The sequence below is a fragment of the Dendrobates tinctorius genome, unplaced genomic scaffold (assembly GCF_039654945.1).
Source record: "Dendrobates tinctorius isolate UK_male_01 unplaced genomic scaffold, ASM3965494v1 ptg000173l, whole genome shotgun sequence".
In the NCBI taxonomy this organism is placed as follows: domain Eukaryota; kingdom Metazoa; phylum Chordata; class Amphibia; order Anura; family Dendrobatidae; genus Dendrobates; species Dendrobates tinctorius.
In genome coordinates this window covers 8,753,990-8,773,204 of record NW_027361840.1, presented here as the reverse complement: position 1 = coordinate 8,773,204, position 19,215 = coordinate 8,753,990, and the positions used below count along the sequence as shown (strand labels likewise).

General features: G+C 50.1%; 1 protein-coding gene across 2 annotated transcripts in view; it reads right to left on the bottom strand.

Annotated features, from left to right (window-relative positions):
- Window positions 1-19,168, bottom strand: part of SETD2 (SET domain containing 2, histone lysine methyltransferase) — an 81,467-nt gene extending 62,299 nt beyond the window's left edge. The window contains exons 1-2 of one of the 2 annotated variants that reach the window (XM_073551163.1): window positions 17,386-19,168; window positions 9,986-10,042 (exon numbers count right to left, since the gene is read on the bottom strand). In XM_073551163.1, coding sequence (XP_073407264.1) covers window positions 9,986-10,042; window positions 17,386-17,420 — 92 coding nt within the window. In that variant the 5' untranslated portion in view covers window positions 17,421-19,168. The remainder of the gene's footprint in view (window positions 1-9,985; window positions 10,043-17,385) is intronic. The other variant, XM_073551164.1, reaches the window with a different exon arrangement.
- Between the last annotated feature and the right edge of the window lie 47 nt (window positions 19,169-19,215).

Below are 19,215 nucleotides of genomic sequence, written 5' to 3'. Positions count from 1 at the left end.
CACTAGCGACCACTTAGCGATGTACCAGCGATCCTGACCGCGTCATATCGCTGGTACATCGCTAAGTGTGACAGTAACTTTAGTGTGTGATCCTGGGGATTGGCAGACAGTAGAGTGGTACTTCTGGGACTCATCGCCTGTGTATTCGGTGTGTGATCTGTGTCGGGGTGTGATTTATGCTCCCATTGCAGCATAGGACAGAGGTTGAATGCTGGACTGAGTGAGAGGAGATAGATTAACCCTTGCAGGCGCAACCCCAAGTCACGTGCCAAGAAGCGGGTATGTGACAATGGCTTCACATTTTAATCTCCTGCAGGCCCCATATATGTGGTCGGGGTGGGGGAAGTGTTTTGTCAAACTGAAAAAAAAAAAAAAAAAGAATTACTTTATAAATTTTTTTTCCGCATCCACGGTTGCTGAGCTGAGTAATACGGTAACAGACACCAAACGAGAGACGCCTGTGCTAAAATCCTTCAGAGAAGGACAGCGTATGGGAAAAAAGCTACAAACACTTCTATTTTTTTTAATAAAATACCTAAGGAGATCAGTTTTCCCACCATGACATCGCAGCTAACGTGCGGAGGACCCTGGCCAAATAATGACGCAAGTAGAGATGCGACGTAGCAGACTGGCGGCCCCGGCCGGTGGGGTGGCTGAACGCACAAATACAGGGTAATGCGGTCACAGGTACAGCAGCGTGTGACGTCACGCAGTCCACGATCGACAGTCCTAGTCCTGCGACTCTTCTTTACAGTGGATGCCACTAAGAACTTTGCTGGACTGCAGAGCGGTGAATATGGTAATTACTTTGTTACTGTACAGTGTTTCGCACTAGGTTTGTTGCATTTTTTACCGTGTAACCAGATACATATTGGCACGTAAGCTATGATGGCAGATTGGGCAAACTAGGCTGACCTCCATACGCCTATATTTATAGATTACCTGTTTGTGCTCCGGTTTGTCACCTACCCCTAAGCTTGCTATCGAGTGTACAGTGCACATATACAGCCTTTTGTTTGCATTGGTGTGGATTTACATATATACGTAACATTTTCTGTAATTTAGCACACTTGTTATGGGTCCTACGTGTTCCTGGGAAGGACATACTAGCACACAGGTATACATCTATTTATGGTGTACACCTTTTTCTGCACGCCCGCTCCTGCCCATTCACCTCCTCATTAATTGTAACACACGTGTTGTATTAATAAGTAGAGCAGGATCAGACTACGCAGCCTGTTTTGTTGTCTGTTACCATGGAGACAGACCAGTCAGCTGCAAACCCAAACTAAGATCTGTAGAGGGAATCTGTGGCCAGGTTTAGGCAGCCGCCTGGGGCTTTATCACTTGCTAGATGTCTCACTGCAGTTTTCATAAAACAGCAGCTGAGGTGTGAACTGAGCTCTGGCGATTACGTATGGCAGCGCCCAGCAGTCTGCTCTAAGGCGAGCGAGCGCGCCCAGCAGTCTGCTCTAAAGCGAGCGAGCGCGCCCAGCAGTCTGCTCAAAGGCGAGCGAGCGCGCCCAGCAGTCTGCTCAAAGGCGAGCGAGCGCGCCCAGCAGTCTGCTCAAAGGCGAGCGAGCGCGCCCAGCAGTCTGCTCAAAGGCGAGCGAGCGCGCCCAGCAGTCTGCTCAAAGGCGAGCGAGCGCGCCCAGCAGTCTGCTCAAAGGCGAGCGAGCGCGCCCAGCAGTCTGCTCAAAGGCGAGCGAGCGCGCCCAGCAGTCTGCTCAAAGGCGAGCGAGCGCGTCCAGCAGTCTGCTCTATTTTCTTGCTACTCGCCCCCCTTGCCGCAGACAGCTAACATCCACAGATTAGAGAGAAAACGGTCAAATCAGCGATAAGATGGGGGGGGGGGGGTCACGCTGCAGCCAATACAGGGCGACTTCATCGCCTGCAGGACATCGAACATGTGACAGAAGTGGCTGCAATCAGAATCTGTCACAACTTTATGCTGTCACTTTAAAATGAAAACTTTTTGCTAAGTTGAGTGTTGGAAATTACCGGCTTATGTAAAGCACCTAACCTAATTCCTAGCCTCCATATCCCCCACAGAAGTCCTGCGGCTCATGCGGGAGGGTATGGCGGTATAATAGCCATGCAGCTATATGTGGCCCCCGGAGAAGCTCATTCAGGATGATGCAGATACATTTATCGGTCCATCTATGCAGCGCCAGGTCTATGGCATAGAGATCCAATGGCTTCAATACCCTGGGATCGTTCGGCTTGTGAAAGCTTTCAGTAAAGCTGCCAGAAGTCACTAAGGCCACGTTCACACAAAGGATTCTGCTGACGACGTATGAGAATTTTTTTTTATCCCACATTTCAGATGATCTGCAAATACTTAAGACCGGGACGTGGCTTTTACAATCCAGACCAGGAACATCAATCCCGAACAGCAGCTGCAGATTTCACCACAAATCCACCATGGAATTTGCTTTTGCAAATCCTCACCCTGTGAATGTCCTGCAGCGACTCGCTGAGAGATCTCTGGGCTCCTGGGCGTCTATGGACCATCACAATTTACACGTACAGTTGTGTGAAAAAGTGTTCGCCCCCTTCCTGATTTCCTTTTCTTTTCCATGTTTGTCACACTTAAATATTTCCAATCACCAAACAAATGTAAATACTAGACAAAGATAACACAATGCAGTTTATAAATGAAGGTCTTTATTGAGGGAAAAAGAAATCCAAACCTACAGGGCCCTGTGTGAGAAAGTCTTTGCACACTAAACCTAATAACTGGTTGGGCTGCCCTTTGCGGCAACAACTGCAACCAAGTGTTTGCTATAATTTGCAATGAGGCTTTTACAACGCTCTGGAGGGATTCTGGCCGCTCATCTCTGCAGAATTATTGTAATTCAGCCACATTGGAGGTTTCTGAGCATGAACCGCTTTTTTAAGGTCATTACAGCATCTCAATAGGATTATGGTCAGAACTTTGACTAGGCCACTCCAAAGTCTTAATTTCGTTTTTCTTCAGCTATTCAAAGGTGGACTTGCAGGTGTGTGTTTGGATCATTGTCCTGTATAACACAAGTGTGCTTCAGCTTGAGGTCAGGAACAGATGGCCGGACATTCTCTTTCAGGATTTTTTGGTAGACAGCAGAATTCAAGGTTCCATTTTCCACATCAACCATTCCAGGTCCTGAAGTGGAAAAACAGACAACCACCACCATATTTTACTGTTGGTATGATGTTCCTTTTCTGAAATGCTGTTACTTCTACGCCAGATGTAATGGGACATAAACCTTCCAAAAAGTTCAACTTTTGGTCTCGCCAGTCCACAGAGTATTCTCCCAAAAGTCTTGGGGATCATCAAGATGTTTTCTGGCAAAACGGAGACAAACCTTTATGTTCTTATTGATCAGCAGTGGTTTTCATCTTGGGACTCTGCCATGCAGGCCATTTTTGCCGGCTCTCTTTCCTATGGTGGAGTCATGAACACTGACCTTAACTGAGGCAAGTGAGGCCTGCAGTTCTATGGATCAGTTCTATGGATGCTGTTGTTGGGTCTTCTGTGACCTCTTGGATGTGTCTGCGCTGTGCTCTTGGGGTAATTTTGGTCGTCTGGCCACTCCTTGGAAGGTTCACCACTGTTCCATGTTTTTACCATTTGTGGATAATGGTTCTCACTGTGGTTCGCTGGAGCCGCAAAGCTTTAGAAATGGCTTTATAACTTTTTCCAGACTAATAGATCTCAATTACAGTATTTTTCGGACTATAAGACGCACCGGACCATAAGACGCACCCCAATTTTCAGAAGGAAAATAGGGAAAAAAATAATAATGTGTCAAATGGGGGTCCGTCTTACAGTCCGAATTCAGCTTACCTGGGAAGGGATCAGTCACAGGTGGAGGAGTGGTCACAGGGGTCATTAAGTGCTCCAGGCTCGTGCGGTGGTGGCAGGTTGGTTGTGCTGGAGCAGCTGGGCTGTGCTGGGGCAGGTGGGCTGGGGCAGATGGGCTGTGCTCGGGCTGGGGAAGCTGGGTTGGGGCAGCTGGGCAGATTCAAATCTCGGCAATGAGATCTCGTCACCCGAGATCTCGGGATGAGATCTGAACCTGCGCATGCGCCGTCCCTGGACCGGCGGCCATCTTCCCAGCGTCCATGTTCCCGGAGGCCACCGCAACATGGCGGCGGCCAGCAAGGGATGTGCGGGGGGCCTCCGGTCTTGGAGGAAATGCCGGCGGAGCCGCCGCCCCTGCACCGGAGCACAGAGAGCCGCTACCCCTGCACCGGGTCACAGCCTGCTGCCACCACTGCACTACAGAGCCCCCGCACCAGCCTCGGAGGTTAGTACATTGCGACCATAAGACGCACCCCCCACTTTTCCCCAAAATGTTGGGGGAAAAAAGTGCGTCTTATGGTCCGAAAAATATGGTACTTGGTTTCTCATTTGTTCTAGAATTTATCAAGACTGTGGAATTATGTCTAGCTTTTGAGGATCTTTTGGTCTACTTCACTTTGTCAGGCACTTCCTATTTAAGTGATTTCTTGATTGAGAACCGGTATGGCAGTAATCAGGCCTGGGTGTGGATAGGGGATGTGACCTCAGCTTCCCAAAGATGTGATAAACCAATTAATATATTTTAAAAGGAGGGGTGTAATCACTTTTTCACACAGGCTCTGTAGGGTTGGATTTCTTTTTAGATTAATAATAAAGACGTTCATTTATAAACTGCATTTTGTGATTAATGTCTCAGATCATCAAACAAATGTAAATATTAGACAAACATAAGACATGTAAAGTGTGACAAACATGCAGAAGAATAGTAAAGGGGTGAACTCTTTCACACAACTGTTTGAGGACTTGTCCTGAAAAGTCAGGTGTGGAGCGATATGCTGAAGACGCTTCAGAATGGCACAAAGTACAAAAATTGTCAAGATGTATTACTCTCGGCTGCAGCTCACGGATCCAGAGTCTGATCTCCACACGTGGCCTTGGTCGTTACGGCCTCACCGCAGCCATATTTAGGCTCAGTGGAGGATACACCATCTGTTGCAGGTCTTCTGACTGCAGACAGACCACCCTGACTTTGGTGGTCATTGTCCAGAAGCGATCAGACAATTTCCTGATTTTTGATGACAAGTGATGAGCGAGCGTGCTCGGATATTATGTCATCCGAGCACGCTCAAGAGTTATCCAACACACGTGGGGATTGCCTGTTTGTTAGGCAATCCCGCACGTCTGACAGCTGCAGGGACTCGAACATATTATTGGAGCACACCGGAGATATCCAGAAACTGCTGATACGACGTCTTTAGCCGATCTTCCACGTACAGATACCACAACCAACCAACCTATTTGAGCCAAAAAAGTGGGGTGTCCCTATAGTTCAACCCAGGCCTTTGCGCTTCTTGCCCTTGTGTGTTTCTCGTCACCCGCTGTCCACAGAGGGCCTCAATGGCGCCTCCCCACCACACGTACACACTGCGGTCACTTCTTCTAGTCGTTCAGGGTTGGTGTATTGGCCACCGATGACACTTTGGACACCATGATGAACTGCTCTCCGCAGTGACCCGTGGTTTGGGCGGCTAATGATAAGACGCACAGTGGTCATTCGCTATGAACAGTCTTTCCACAACAGCGTCCATAAAAGAAAAATAAAGAAACTCAATATGGCAGGTGAACGGCTATTTGCCATGGTGCGGCATTAGGCCAGGTGAGGGCAGCCATCAGACATCTGCTGTGGACTACAGATTAAAGGGGTTTTCAACTTCATGTTTTTTAGTCGAAGGTTTAAAGACAATCAGCCGTACTTCCACGACATCCCAGTGATGCCTCACTGCTGCCCAACTAGTCTTGTTGAGATTGTTGTGGTGACATCACGACTATAGCATCTGACCGCTGCAGACGATCATGTGCTGTAGATGGATTTTCACCACAGCAGCCAAATACACAGAAACTAGGGGCAGCAGCGAGTATGTAAAGACAATTTCACTACTTTTTTTTTTTTTGAAGAAGTATGCCTGCAGACTAAAAAAAAAAAAAAAATAAAAAATAATATGAGTGTGGACAATTCTTTTAACAATCTGACAACACATTGATGCCAGATGGAGAATGTCCTGAGAAGTGGAAGGAGACGGGCCTTCGTGGTTTCCGGATTTCCCAGAGTCTGACACCTTTCTCATCTGCTGCCTCAACGCGTTTTTTGGTCGTCTTTAATTGGCAATTCCATTAATACTTTGGCAAAAAGGGGTTTTGATAAAATTTTTTGGACAATTTCAATTCTACATCTTTTCTGTATCACTGTACATAGAATGGGTTACTAGTCAGACAGTGCACTAGCTTCCAGTCAGTGACTTATCTCTCTTCTACATCCGCTATGCATTACTGTACATAGCAGCAGCAGAATGAGCCACCAGTGATCTCATCTGTTCTGTGACAGTTACCTGATTGATCACTGGTGACCCGCTCTGTACCTGCCATGCATGGTGATACACAGAGGATAGAGATCCACATTACAGACCTGAGAATGAGCTCACTGAGCGACCACCGGTAACTCGCTCTGCAGTCTGCCATGCACAATGATGCATATTAGATGTAGAAGACAAACTCCACAATATTTATAATAAAACCTAATTTAAAAATGATTTTTAGCCAAATGTAATGGTGCCCCTTTCTCATCCTTTGAGCTTCCTGTGAGACCCTGCAATGGATCTGACACCGAGCGCAAGTTTAGTTTTTCCACCTCACCTGAATCCTGCCATAGGGCGAGCTGCCAACAACCCAAAAGTCACCAGGAGTCGCTAACATCTCCCCCACAAGATCACAAGTGCTGGAGTAAGGTGGGCATTGTAGACTTCTGCCCTCAGTAACACTGATGGGTAATGAACCCAGGATTAACCCTCTACGGCCTTGACAGATGGACGCTCTCCCCGCCTGCGCTCGCATGGTGACATCAGCAATTCCACTAAATCACAGAGCTGGCATTATACTGCACCCCGTGACGGACGGGCGACTGTCGTCATAGCAACAGGGAATTTTCAGTGATGCCAGAGCCAGGAGGCGGCAGGTGGTACTTGACTCCCACCCAAATGTCGATGCAAAAATGCATTTTATTTAAGGAAACATCCAGCAGAAAAAAAAACGAGTTCTGGCACAAGAGAGAAAAGGTCTATAAGAAAGTGCAGCCTCCGACACGAGGGGACGGTCGGGTTCAAGGTTCAAGACGAGTCCGAGAGGTCAGATCACACGTCATGTATGGGGGACGGCGTACACAGAGGAGGCGTTACCATGTGGTCAGCAGATGTCAGCAGCTATGTGCGCACCACGAGGAAACAGATAGAGAACTTTCTGCAGCTCTTGGCAGGAAAAATGCTGCTTCAAAAACGCGTGTTATTGCCATGTTCTGATGCGCTTTTTCCTGCACTTTTGACTAATTTGAGTGAAGTCAATGGTGAAAAATGCTGCAAAAATGAATCGACGCTGCAGATTATTTTCTGCAAGGCACAAGTAAGCAGCGTGTGCATGACACTCCAGGTTTCTCATTCACTTTGCTGGCATCAGGATTGCCTCAGGTTATGCTAGCAAATCTGCATGGCAAAACCGCATCAAACCTACGACGTGTGCACAAGCCCCGAAGAAGTAGAAAAATAGAGTCCAGAAAAATGTATCCAGACCAAAAGCCGGAGCCCAACAAGCAGAAGACACAGCAGACGGCGGCCCCAAAACCAGCCAGACACAGCTCCACGAAGCCAGAGTCACAAGAGCCGTAATACACAACCGCAAAACGGGCCTGGACCAACGGTATCACAGGATCAGGAGGGAGGTCCGCCCAGAAGAGACCCCGCCCTCACCGCTCAGCAAGCAGCGACACGGAGAGACCCCGCCCTCACCGCTCAGCAAGCAGCGACACGGAGAGACCCCGTCCTCACCGCTCAGCAAGCACCGACACGGAGAGACCCCGCCCTCACCGCTCAGCAAGCAGCGACACGGAGAGACCCCGTCCTCACCGCTCAGCAAGCAGCGACACGGAGACCCCGCCCTCACCGCTCAGCAAGCAGCGACACGGAGAGACCCCGCCCTCACCGCTCAGCAAGCAGCGACACGGAGAGACCCCGCCCTCACCGCTCAGCAAGCAGCGACACGGAGAGACCCCGCCCTCACCGCTCAGCAAGCAGCGACACGGAGACCCCGCCCTCACCGCTCAGCAAGCAGCGACACAGAGAGACCCCGCCCTCACCGCTCAGCAAGCAGCGACACAGAGAGACCCCGCCCTCACCGCTCAGCAAGCAGCGACACAGAGAGACCCCGCCCTCACCGCTCAGCAAGCAGCGACACAGAGAGACCCCGCCCTCACCGCTCAGCAAGCAGCGACACGGAGAGACCCCGCCCTCACCGCTCAGCAAAAAGCGACACGGAGAGACCCCGCCCTCACCGCTTAGCAAGCAGCGACACGGAGAGACCCCGTCCTCACCGCTCAGCAAGCAGCGACACGGAGAGACCCCGTCCTCACCGCTCAGCAAGCAGCGACACGGAGAGACCCCGTCCACACCGCTCAGCAAGCAGCTACACGGAGAGACCCTGCCCTCACCGCTCAGCAAGCAGGAACACGGAGAGACCCCGCCCTCACCGCTCAGCAAGCAGCGACACGGAGAGACCCCGTCCTCACCGCTCAGCAAGCAGCTACACGGAGAGACCCTGCCCTCACCGCTCAGCAAGCAGCGACACGGAGAGACCCCGTCCACACCGCTCAGCAAGCAGCTACACGGAGAGACCCCGTCCTCACCGCTCAGCAAGCAGCGACACGGAGAGACCCCCTCCTCACCGCTCAGCAAGCAGCGACACGGAGAGACCCCGTCCTCACCGCTCAACAAGCAGCGACACGGAGAGACCCCGTCCTCACCGCTCAGCAAGCAGCGACACGGAGAGACCCCATCCTCACCGCTCAACAAGCAGCGACACGGAGAGACCCCGTCCTCACCGCTCAGCAAGCAGCTACACAGAGAGACCCCGTCCCGAACACACAATGTGCAGACACCGAACAAACAGCAAATAATGGAAGACTTCACCTCAGAAGTTGAAAACTACAGAGTACAGCTCTGGAGTATAATACAGTATGTAACTCAGGATCAGTAATGTAATGTACGTACACAGTGACTGCACCAGCAGAATAGTGAGTGCAGCTCTGGAGTATAATACAGGATGTAACTCAGGATCAGTAATGTAATGTATGTACACAGTGACTGCACCAGCAGAATAGTGAGTGCAGCTCTGGAGTATAATACAGGATGTAACTCAGGATCAGTAATGTAATGTATGTACACAGTGACTGCACCAGCAGAATAGTGAGCGCAGCTCTGGGGTATAATACAGGATGTAACTCAGGATCAGTAATGTAATGTATGTACACAGTGACTGCACCAGCAGAATAGTGAGCGCAGCTCTGGGGATACAGGAGGTAACTCAGGATCAGTAATGTAATGTATATACACAGTGACTGTCCCAGCAGAATAGTGAGTGCAGCTCTGGGGTATAATACAGGATGTAACACAGGATCAGTAATGTAATGTATGTACACAGAGACTGCACCAGCAGAATAGTGAGTGCAGCTCTGGGGTATAATACAGGATGTAACTCAGGATCAGTAATGTAATGTATGTACACAGAGACTGCACCAGCAGAATAGTGAGTGCAGCTCTGGGGTATAATACAGGATGTTACTCAGGATCAGTACAGAATAAGTAAGGTAAAGTATGTGCACAGTAACTGCACCAGCAGAACAGCGAGTACAGCTCTGGGATTCTGATCTATGGGAGGTTTTATGGACTCTACTTATTACACGCTGGGTAGAAAACCGCTAAATAAGAACGCCCCATTACTACACATATGGATGACAGAAACCACAGGCCTTATCAGACACAGCAGGGGCCTCCATTGTGGCGTCTTTCCCCTTCCCCTTATGTACTGGGGTGGGGGGTGCAGAGACTGCAGATAATGATGTAGTCACATATATGTATAGTCACAAACAAGTGCATTTACTGTTGGTCAGGAGGCCTCTGCGATTCCTCCTGTTCTGTCTCATCATCTTTTTCTGCCCTGAAAGACAAATACACACACATTAAGAATACAAGCCGCATGATTTAAAGGGTAAAAGTGAAAAAAAAAAAAAAAAGTGTTCACGCCCCTAATATAACAGTGCTAATGGCTGTGCAGCGACCTGAGGGCCATCCGACATGGTTCTATATAGTGAATGCTGCCATGGGCTGATGACAGGTAAGGGACACAATACAGCAAGTCCAGCTCTGGGTTAAGCCATATACATGGAGACACAGGCTGACTTTTTTTCTTTTTTTTCGAGGGGGGGGGGGGGGGGGGGGTTTGTGGGGAGTTCAGCTCCGGGCTCAGTCCTATACAGGGAGACATAAGCTGCCATTTACTTGGGGTTTGTGGGGAGTGAGTTCAGCTCCGGAATAAGCCACATACAGGGAGACACAGGCTGCTTTTTCTTCTTTTTTTTTTTTTTTGGGGGGGGGGGGGGGGGTCGGGGGTCTGTGGAGAGTACTGCTCCGGGATCAGCCATATACAGGGAGACACAGGCTGCCATTTATTTGAGTTTGAGGGGAGTTCAGCCATATACAGGGAGACACAGACTGCTGCTTATTTGGGGTTTGTGAGGAGTTCAGCTCCGGGCTCAGCCATATACAGGGAGACACAGGCTGCTGTTTATTTGGGGTTTGTGGGGAGTTCAGCTCCGGGCTCAGCCATATACAGGGAGACACAGGCTGCTGTTTATTTGGGGTTTGTGGGGAGTTCAGCTCCGGGCTCAGCCATATACAGGGAGACACAGGCTGCTGTTTATTTGGGGTTTGTGGGGAGTTCAGCTCCGGGCTTAGCCATATACAGGGAGACACAGGCTGCTGCTTATTTGGGGTTTGTGAGTTTAGCTCCGGGCTCAGCCATATACAGGGAGACACAGGCTGCTGTTTATTTGGGGTTTATGGGGCGTTCAGCTCCAGGCTCAGCCATATACATGGAGACACAGGCTGCTCTTTATTTGGGGTTTATGGGGAGTTCAGCTCCGGGCTTAGCCATATACAGGGAGACACAGGCTGCTGTTTATTTGGGGTTTATGGGGAGTTCAGCTCCAGGCTCAGCCATATACATAGAGACACAGACTGCTGCTTATTTGGGGTTTGTGAGTTTAGCTCCGGGCTCAGCCATATACAGGGAGATAAAGGCTGCTTTTTATTTGGGGTTTGTGAGGAGTTCAGCTCCAGGCTCAGCCATATACAGGGAGACACAGGCTGCTGCTTATTTGGGGTTTGTGAGGAGTTTAGCTCCGGGCTCAGCCATATACAGGGAGACACAGGCTGCTGTTTATTTGGAGTTTATGGGGAGTTCAGCTCCGGGCTCAGCCATATACACGGAGACACAGGCTGCTGTTTATTTGGGGTTTATGGGGAGTTCAGCTCCGGGCTCAGCCATATACATGGAGACACAGACTGCTGTTTATTTGGGGTTTATGGGGAGTTCAGCTCCGGGCTCAGTCATATACATGGAGACACAGACTGCTGTTTATTTGGGGTTTGTGGGGAGTTCAGCAATTCCTCCCGATCCCGTTATTCACATCGGGTTCAGCGGATCGGTCTCTACAAGGTGCAATGGAGGATAAGTCGTTGCCAGACAGATCGCCAAAGGAAAAAATGGATGGAGCATGCTGAAATTAAATATGTCCCATCCTCTTCCTCCTCAACTGCTACCTATCAGATAATCACATCAGATATTCAGCTGCGGCTCTGGGTTAAGCAGATTATCTTACGTCTATGGGGTCACGTTGGCCCCCGTTACAGCTGCAGACTTTACACTAAGTGACTGTGATCATCTGAGGTCACGAGACGCTGGGGGGGCTCGAGTGCTCTGCCGACCCTACAGGACTACAACTCCCATAAGACACAACCTGTAGTCATCAGAGTGCCTCTCCTGCAACGTCGCTCTGTCACAGGAGGGTGAAGGATACAAACAGGTGTTACACTTCTCTCTCCATGGAGGTATAAAGTATAGGAAGCACAGAGTCTCTCCACGACAATACAATGGAGCTACCCATAGCATTTGGGTTATGACGAGCTGCCATGATTGCAAACCATTGATGTGATCTACAATGGACATTTCTCTCGGCTCATCCATGGACGACCCTGAGATCCAGTTGTTGGACCAGTCGCTTAAGGCACAAGCTATTAAAAGCCTTGCTGACTGCTGCTCAGCAATGTTAAGCATCTAAGACAGCGGCCGAGGAGCGATGCGAGTAGAACAGCCGAGTGCCGGACCCATCCAGGGAGTCCGGAGAAGGAGGACAGGCCTGAAACCCATCATTCATGGACGGCAGTATAAACGCGCCCCTTCCCCAGAGCAACTGCAGGATAAAGCAAGATGTGTCACAATTCTGCAGACCTTTAAGTGCATAACCCTGATCCAACTGACGACGTCCACCCTGGACTGGACTAACAACTCTCCCCGGCCCAGAGCCCGTCTGCCCATCATCGGTGGCCGATTATCAGTTATACATACCAATGTCATCCGGGAGGTCAAAGTGCATGACCGCCTGGACCCTAGAGGGGAATTTACACTGAATAAAACGTTCATGGCGAAAAACATTTCACGATTATCTTGCCATATAAACAGGCTGCCGAGCACCAGATGAATGAGCAAAACACTCGCTCATCGGATGAAACAATCTTCTGTGCAGCATAAGGGATATTCGCTCACGTCCGAGCATCATCCTCTATGCGCTCCCAAGAACAACGGCGGCCTATGCGCGGAGCGATCTACTACAGTGTGCATCATTTACTCTCTGCCTAGAAGTTTACTGATTGACCATCATATATTGTGCCAATGGTTTGTCTGTGTAAAAGGACCTTAAAGGTGGTCCCCCAAATCAAGATCAAGGGTCTCCCTCTACTGCCATGTACAGCCAGGACGCCAACCCCGACTGCAGGATCTGGGAGTGACGGGACTGATCTAATTTACCGCCACAGGATCACTCATCTTGATGAATCTGAACCCAATTGCTGCCATCAATGGTCCCAACGGCCTCGTGATTCACATCCTCACCCTAGCACCAGCCTTTTGGGGGAGGTCTGACGTAGCGCCCACTGCATAGACCAGAGGCAGCTACAAAGTTTTCTAAGCTTAAAGTGGTATTCCATTAAGATCATGTAATCACCGATCCACAGAATAGCAGAGGCCCCCCAGATAATTTGGTGTCTGACAGCTGAGATCTCTACCAATCTGGGCCTCTCTGACCTTTCCCAGAGCCTGTGCACTGCAGTACTTTGCTCTGCCCTCAACAAGGCAGAGAAGTACGCCTGTGTGGATGATGCAGGGACGCGTCATCCACATGAAGCAAGCAGGACGGCGGCATCGCAAGAAGATGGAAGGCGCTGGACCAAGAAGAGCGAAACCCATCAGACCGGACCGCCCCACAGGTGAGAATAGTGAAGCTCATTTTTCTTCTCTTGCAGGTAAGATATGGGGCTTATCTACAGCACTACAGAATGCTGTACATCAGCCCTGAAAGGTGATGGCCGTATCTTATATCGGCCAAAACTGGTGACAGGATCCCTTTAATAAGTTCCCCACAGTGTGTACGTGCAGCAGAAACATCAGCTGTAAATTCTGATGTGTTGGTAGAAAAACACAGCAAAAAATACGTGGCTTTTTGAAGCATTTTTCCCCATTAGAATAGTGAAAAATGCTGCAAATATGCTGAAAGGACTGAGGCTGCAGAAATGAAACTGCTTCAAATCTGCAAGATAAGCAACTAAGTGCGGTGTGCACGAGGCTACAGGGATCTCAGTACTTTGCTGGCACAAGGAAATGCTTCAGTTTTTGTGGCAAATCTGTAAAGAAAAAAAACCGCAGCAAATACTTAATGTGCGTACATAGCCAAAGTCAACCTTTCACTGCACAATGATATAGGGATCCCGGCACATCCACATTGGGAGGTGACAGGCGCGGATGGCGCTGCATCGGCAGATTCCCGCAAGAATGTGTGTGCCTCCTGTCCTGGCGAGAATCTGCCGCTGCATGTCCATCTGCGCCGGTCACCTCCTAAGGCCTGTTTCACACATCCGTTTTTCCCCCCATCAGTCAAAATCTGCCGTTTTGCAAAAAAAACGGATCCGCCATTTTTCTTGGCGGAACCGTTTTTTCCCCATTGACTTGTATTAACGGCGGATCTTGACGGATGGTCATCCGTTCGATCCGTTTTTTAACGGATCCGCCAAGATTTTGCCGTCCGCTGAGCGGGCAGGAAGGACAATGAAATGTTTTTTCCCCGGCCGGCTCCGCATTTTCTACTGCGCATGCCCGGGAGAAATGCCTGTGTCGGTAATTTAACCCTAAACTCAGTTCTGGCGTCTGAAAAAAAATTCTCTCTCTCTCTTCCCTGGGAAGCGGTTCCTTTAAAATTCCTCCTTCACCGGATCCGTTAAAACAACGGTCCGGTGCCAAACGTTGTGGTCAGTACAGGAACGGATCCGTTGTCCGCCATTTTGGCGGATTTTAACTGTTGAAAAAACTGATGTGTGAAACAGGCCTAATGTGGACGGGCACGCGATGATGCCGGAGAACCCGAGAGCTTTATGTACAGGAGACTGGACCAGGACCTGCACTTGGCAGGTCCACAGAGCCTGAGCAGACAGTTATATCCACTCACATATATACAGGGCTACGCTGCGCTCTAAGGGGACGACCACGTGGAGCTAATGAGGGCGGAAATTCTGCTCCTGTTGCTGGTAAACCAGACAGCAAGTGTGAATTACTGCAATAAAAATCCACACTGATGGAAAGGCTGCGGGTTTCCTCTTCCCCTGGATTTTTTCAGCAGCACACGGATGACACTCTACTAAACCCTATCTACAATGCTGATGATGTGTGCACCAAACAAAAGGCGAGAACCCTGGCAAGTCGGTGTCAGTCCTCCTCATACACATCTGGCTTGGGTCACAATTACTACACCCCATATTTACACCAATCCCCAAGCGTATGATCAGATTTATACTTATGTGCCTTCCAGGGCTGTGGAGTCGGGAGTCTCGGAGTCAGTGTCCATTTTGGTGGATTCTAAGTAAAATGGACTGCCTCCGACACTGCAGGATGTGATGTAAGGGGTTTTTATGAAAGATGGGAAAGCTATGAAATGTCCTGTAAATGTCCTGTTCCTAATCTCTGGATCTCAGCTTTTACATGTCCACGCTCACTACTGAGCTGATGTTCTTAAAAGATGCGAACGGTCTGGTCTTTTACTTAAGGTACCGTTACACTAAGCGACGCACCAGCGATCCTGACAATGATACGACCTGGTAAGGATCGCTGGTCCGTCGCTACATGGCCGTCAAAAAGGCAGATTTATTCAACAATGCAGCAACGATCCATATAATGACCTCGGCGGTCGTTGGGACCTTGTCACACAGCAGCGATTCTGACGACTCCCACCTGCGTCCACGATTTCTGAGTCGCTAACGAGGTCGCTCGTCGGTGTCAAACACAGCGATGCATGCTGGCCAGCGGGTCAACAGCGATCAAAAAATGGCGCAGGACATTCCAGCATGATCAGCGACATCACAGCGGGGGCCTGGTTGCCGCTACATGTCACACTTAGCGAGATCGCTGGCGAGGTCGCGTCACCAAATCGGTGACGCTACAGCGATCTCGCTATGTGTGACGGGGCCTTCAGTCTCGCTGCTTTGAAGGTGCCTGATAGGCTGAAGTGGCCGTCTTGATTTGCGCCTTTAAACAGATCCGGTTTCTCGGGTCCTTTGCTCTAAGCCATAACGCTCTACTCCTCACCCAGTTAAGTAGTTACGCTCCCTCACGTAATAATATTTTTAATGGATCTAGACAGTGATGCCCCCATCTCCCCTTGGCCTGCAACATAAGGTATAACCAGAACATTCAGGGATTCCCAGTAAAGGGGTAGGACTTCAAGTTGTCTTTTAGCAGACGACATTCTTCTCACTTTATGCAATCCACAAGTCTCCTTACCCAATTACATGCTACTTTAATGGAATATGGAGCATTTCAGGATATAAAGTAAAAACTACAAAAACTGAAGCCCCCCCCCCCCCCCCCCCAATAACCTCACTCAGCAGTGCGGGTCCCACGAGGAAAACTTAAATTCGCCTGGAGAGACAAACGCAAATACCTTGGTGTCTTTATAATGGGGTCTTTTGAGTCTCTGTATAGACATAATGTCCCCGACTTCTTCCAGGAAATTAATTCCTGGTGCTAGATCCTCTGACCTCCCTGCTCAATGTACCTCCTCGCTCTATGGGAAAACATCCTGCCAGGCTGCTCCTCTATATATGAACAACGGCTAAATGCCTTATTGCCTCCCAATGGGAGAAAACATCTGCTCCCATTATTAAGGAGCACCAGCGAGGATCATGGAGACCAGGCAGATGGAGACGCTCCAAGCGGGCTTCATTCATTTAACCGTAACTGGGCTGCATGGGACGACTGTCACCATGTTGGCTTAAGAAGATGTTGTTCTGCCTTTCCCCCTTCCTCTTTCTTCCCTTTCCCCCTTCCAGTTGTATTGACTGAATATTGATGTTACATTGGATAATCTAGGCATCACTAATTCATTGCACTTTGAACTTTTTACTGCTTTGACAAGACTTGTAGTCGATATCTCATTGTCCGGGGTAATAAGAATGCTTTTGCTGGTGCTGACTAAACGCATATTGCATTGTTAAAGATAAAAAATGTCCCGATTTGGAGGCCACTATATATTTTATAGGGTCATTATTTTCCTATCTTAACCCCCATTCACATCAGCTATCAGCCTGACCGCTGACAACTACACCTAACAGGAAGGCCGGCATAATGGATGGATGACCGCTGGAATCTGCACTTATCCACTGAGACCGAGGGCAGCTGGATACACCGAGCTTATAAGTCACTAAGTAAATATGAGCGCCCCCATGTTGTATCACATCTATGGCGTTCTGCACACACTCTACTCTTATCACATACACAGTATATTACAGGTGACCGTGGGCCACTTCTTACAATCATACATTTCCATCAGCTGAGGACACTAACATGCCTCTGTGGGTCACTACAAATCCCAGAAGGCAGGCAAGTCATGCTGGGAGTTGTAGTTAATATTAGATAGTTAGGGATACATAGGAATGTAGCAGAGATGAGGTGCGGCTCGGAGATAACGGTCTCACATGTCGGGGCAGGAAGTGAGGGGGGGGGGGGGGAGATCATTAATACCCCACAAATACACACCCATCGCAGGCTTATAATCATCATACATATCTCCCCTCCATACAACACTGTGAACCTTCAGAGGTGGATCACGGAGTGATATGGAGGGGGCAGGCCCCTGATCATTTTGGGGTGCGACTAACAGACAGGCGAGATATACTTACTCAGTTGGGTGTTCAGGATCATAGAAATCCCCCATTGTCAGTGGTGGAGCAAGGCATCCAGCCTGTGGAGAGGTGGGGGAGCGACTCCAGAGAGACGGGGTGCAGGAAAGGAGGACTTCAAATGGGTCAATCACCGGACACCCCTGGAAACAGGGATCCAGAGGGAGAACAGATCCTAGAGACGTCGTCAATGTCAAATATTGGGGTTCACGCAGAAAATAACTCCAGATAAGATGATCCAAAGATATTGGGGTGAAGGAGCTCCAGATAATGTTATCTCCAGATATTGGGGGGGCTCACATATCCTCAGACTGGGTGGGTGCAGGAAAAACACCTTCAGAGGGATGCTGAAGCTTCAAGAGAGTGAAGAAGTCCTTATCAATGGCAAATATTAGGGTGCACACAGAGAGCCTCTAGAGACTGAGCGCAGCGAACTGCAAACAGCTTTAAGGTATCGGGGTGAAGGAGTTCCAGATATTAAGGTGCTTACAAAAGGATTAATTCCTGATATCAGGGTGCACACAGCAGGGTTCCCTAAAGATTTGTGTTCAAGGCCCTCAACTACAATCTGACAAAGGTCCTGATGACTTTGGGGGGCACAATAGATTTTCCTAGATATTATGGTGCAGAAGTGTTGCTCAATAGAGATCCCCTCCTTCCATCAGTGATTTTAGGGTGCAGCCTCCCTCTCCTTCCATCAGCCGCTGGTGACAGTGCACAGATTTGGGGTGCAGACTTTTCAGCAGGGCGCTGCTTTCAGCAGTGGTTTTGGGGAACAGAGACTTTGGGTGCAGATTTCAGCACGGCTCCAGGGATTTTGGGAATGCACTGACCTGAGGTGCAGTCTCCAGCAAGTCTCCCCTCTCATCAGTCCTTGACTTTGGGGGTGCAGATTTCAGAAGGAGTTTATCTCGTTCCACCAGTGATTTGGGGGTGCAGACTTTAGCAGGGCTTCCCTCTCATTGGCTGGTGGTGACTTTGGGGTGCGGTGCACAGACTCTAGCAGGGCTTCCCCATTGCAGCAGTAACTCTGGGGTGCAGCGACGTTAGTAGAGCTTCTCCCTTCCAGCAGTGATTTTGGGGGAGCACGGAACTGGGGTGCAGTGTCTTTGGGTGTTGCACAGACCTGAGCATGTAGTGACTTCGGGGTGGTGCACAGGCCTGGGGGTGCAGTGACTCTGGGGGTGGTGCACAGACCTGGGGTGCAGAGACTTCGGAGGTGCACAGACCTGGGGTGCAGAGACTTCGGGGGTGCACAGACCTGGGGTGCAGAGACTTCGGGGGTGCACAGACCTGGGGTGCAGAGACTTCGGGGGTGCAGAGACCTGGGGTGCAGAGACTTCGGGGGTGCAGAGAATCTGGGGGTGCAGTGACTCTGGGGGTGCAGAGACTTCGGGGGTGCAGAGACTTCGGGGGTGCAGAGACTTCGGGGGTGCAGAGACTTCGGGGGTGCAGAGACTTCGGGGGTGCAGAGACTTCGGGGGTGCACAGACCTGGGGTGCAGAGACTTCGGGGGTGCACAGACCTGGGGTGCAGAGACTTCGGGGGTGCACAGACCGGGGGTGCAGAGACTTCGGGGGTGCACAGACCGGGGGTGCACAGACTTCGGGGGTGCAGAGACACCGGGGGGCAGAGACTTCGGGGGTGCACAGACCGGGGGTGCACAGACCGGGGGTGCACAGACCGGGGGTGCACAGACCGGGGGTGCAGAGACTTCGGGGGTGCAGAGACCAGGGGTGCAGTGAATCCGGGGGGTGCACAGACCTGGGGTGCAGTGAATCCGGGGGTGCAGTGACTCTGGGGGTGCAGAGACTGGCGTGCAGTGACTCC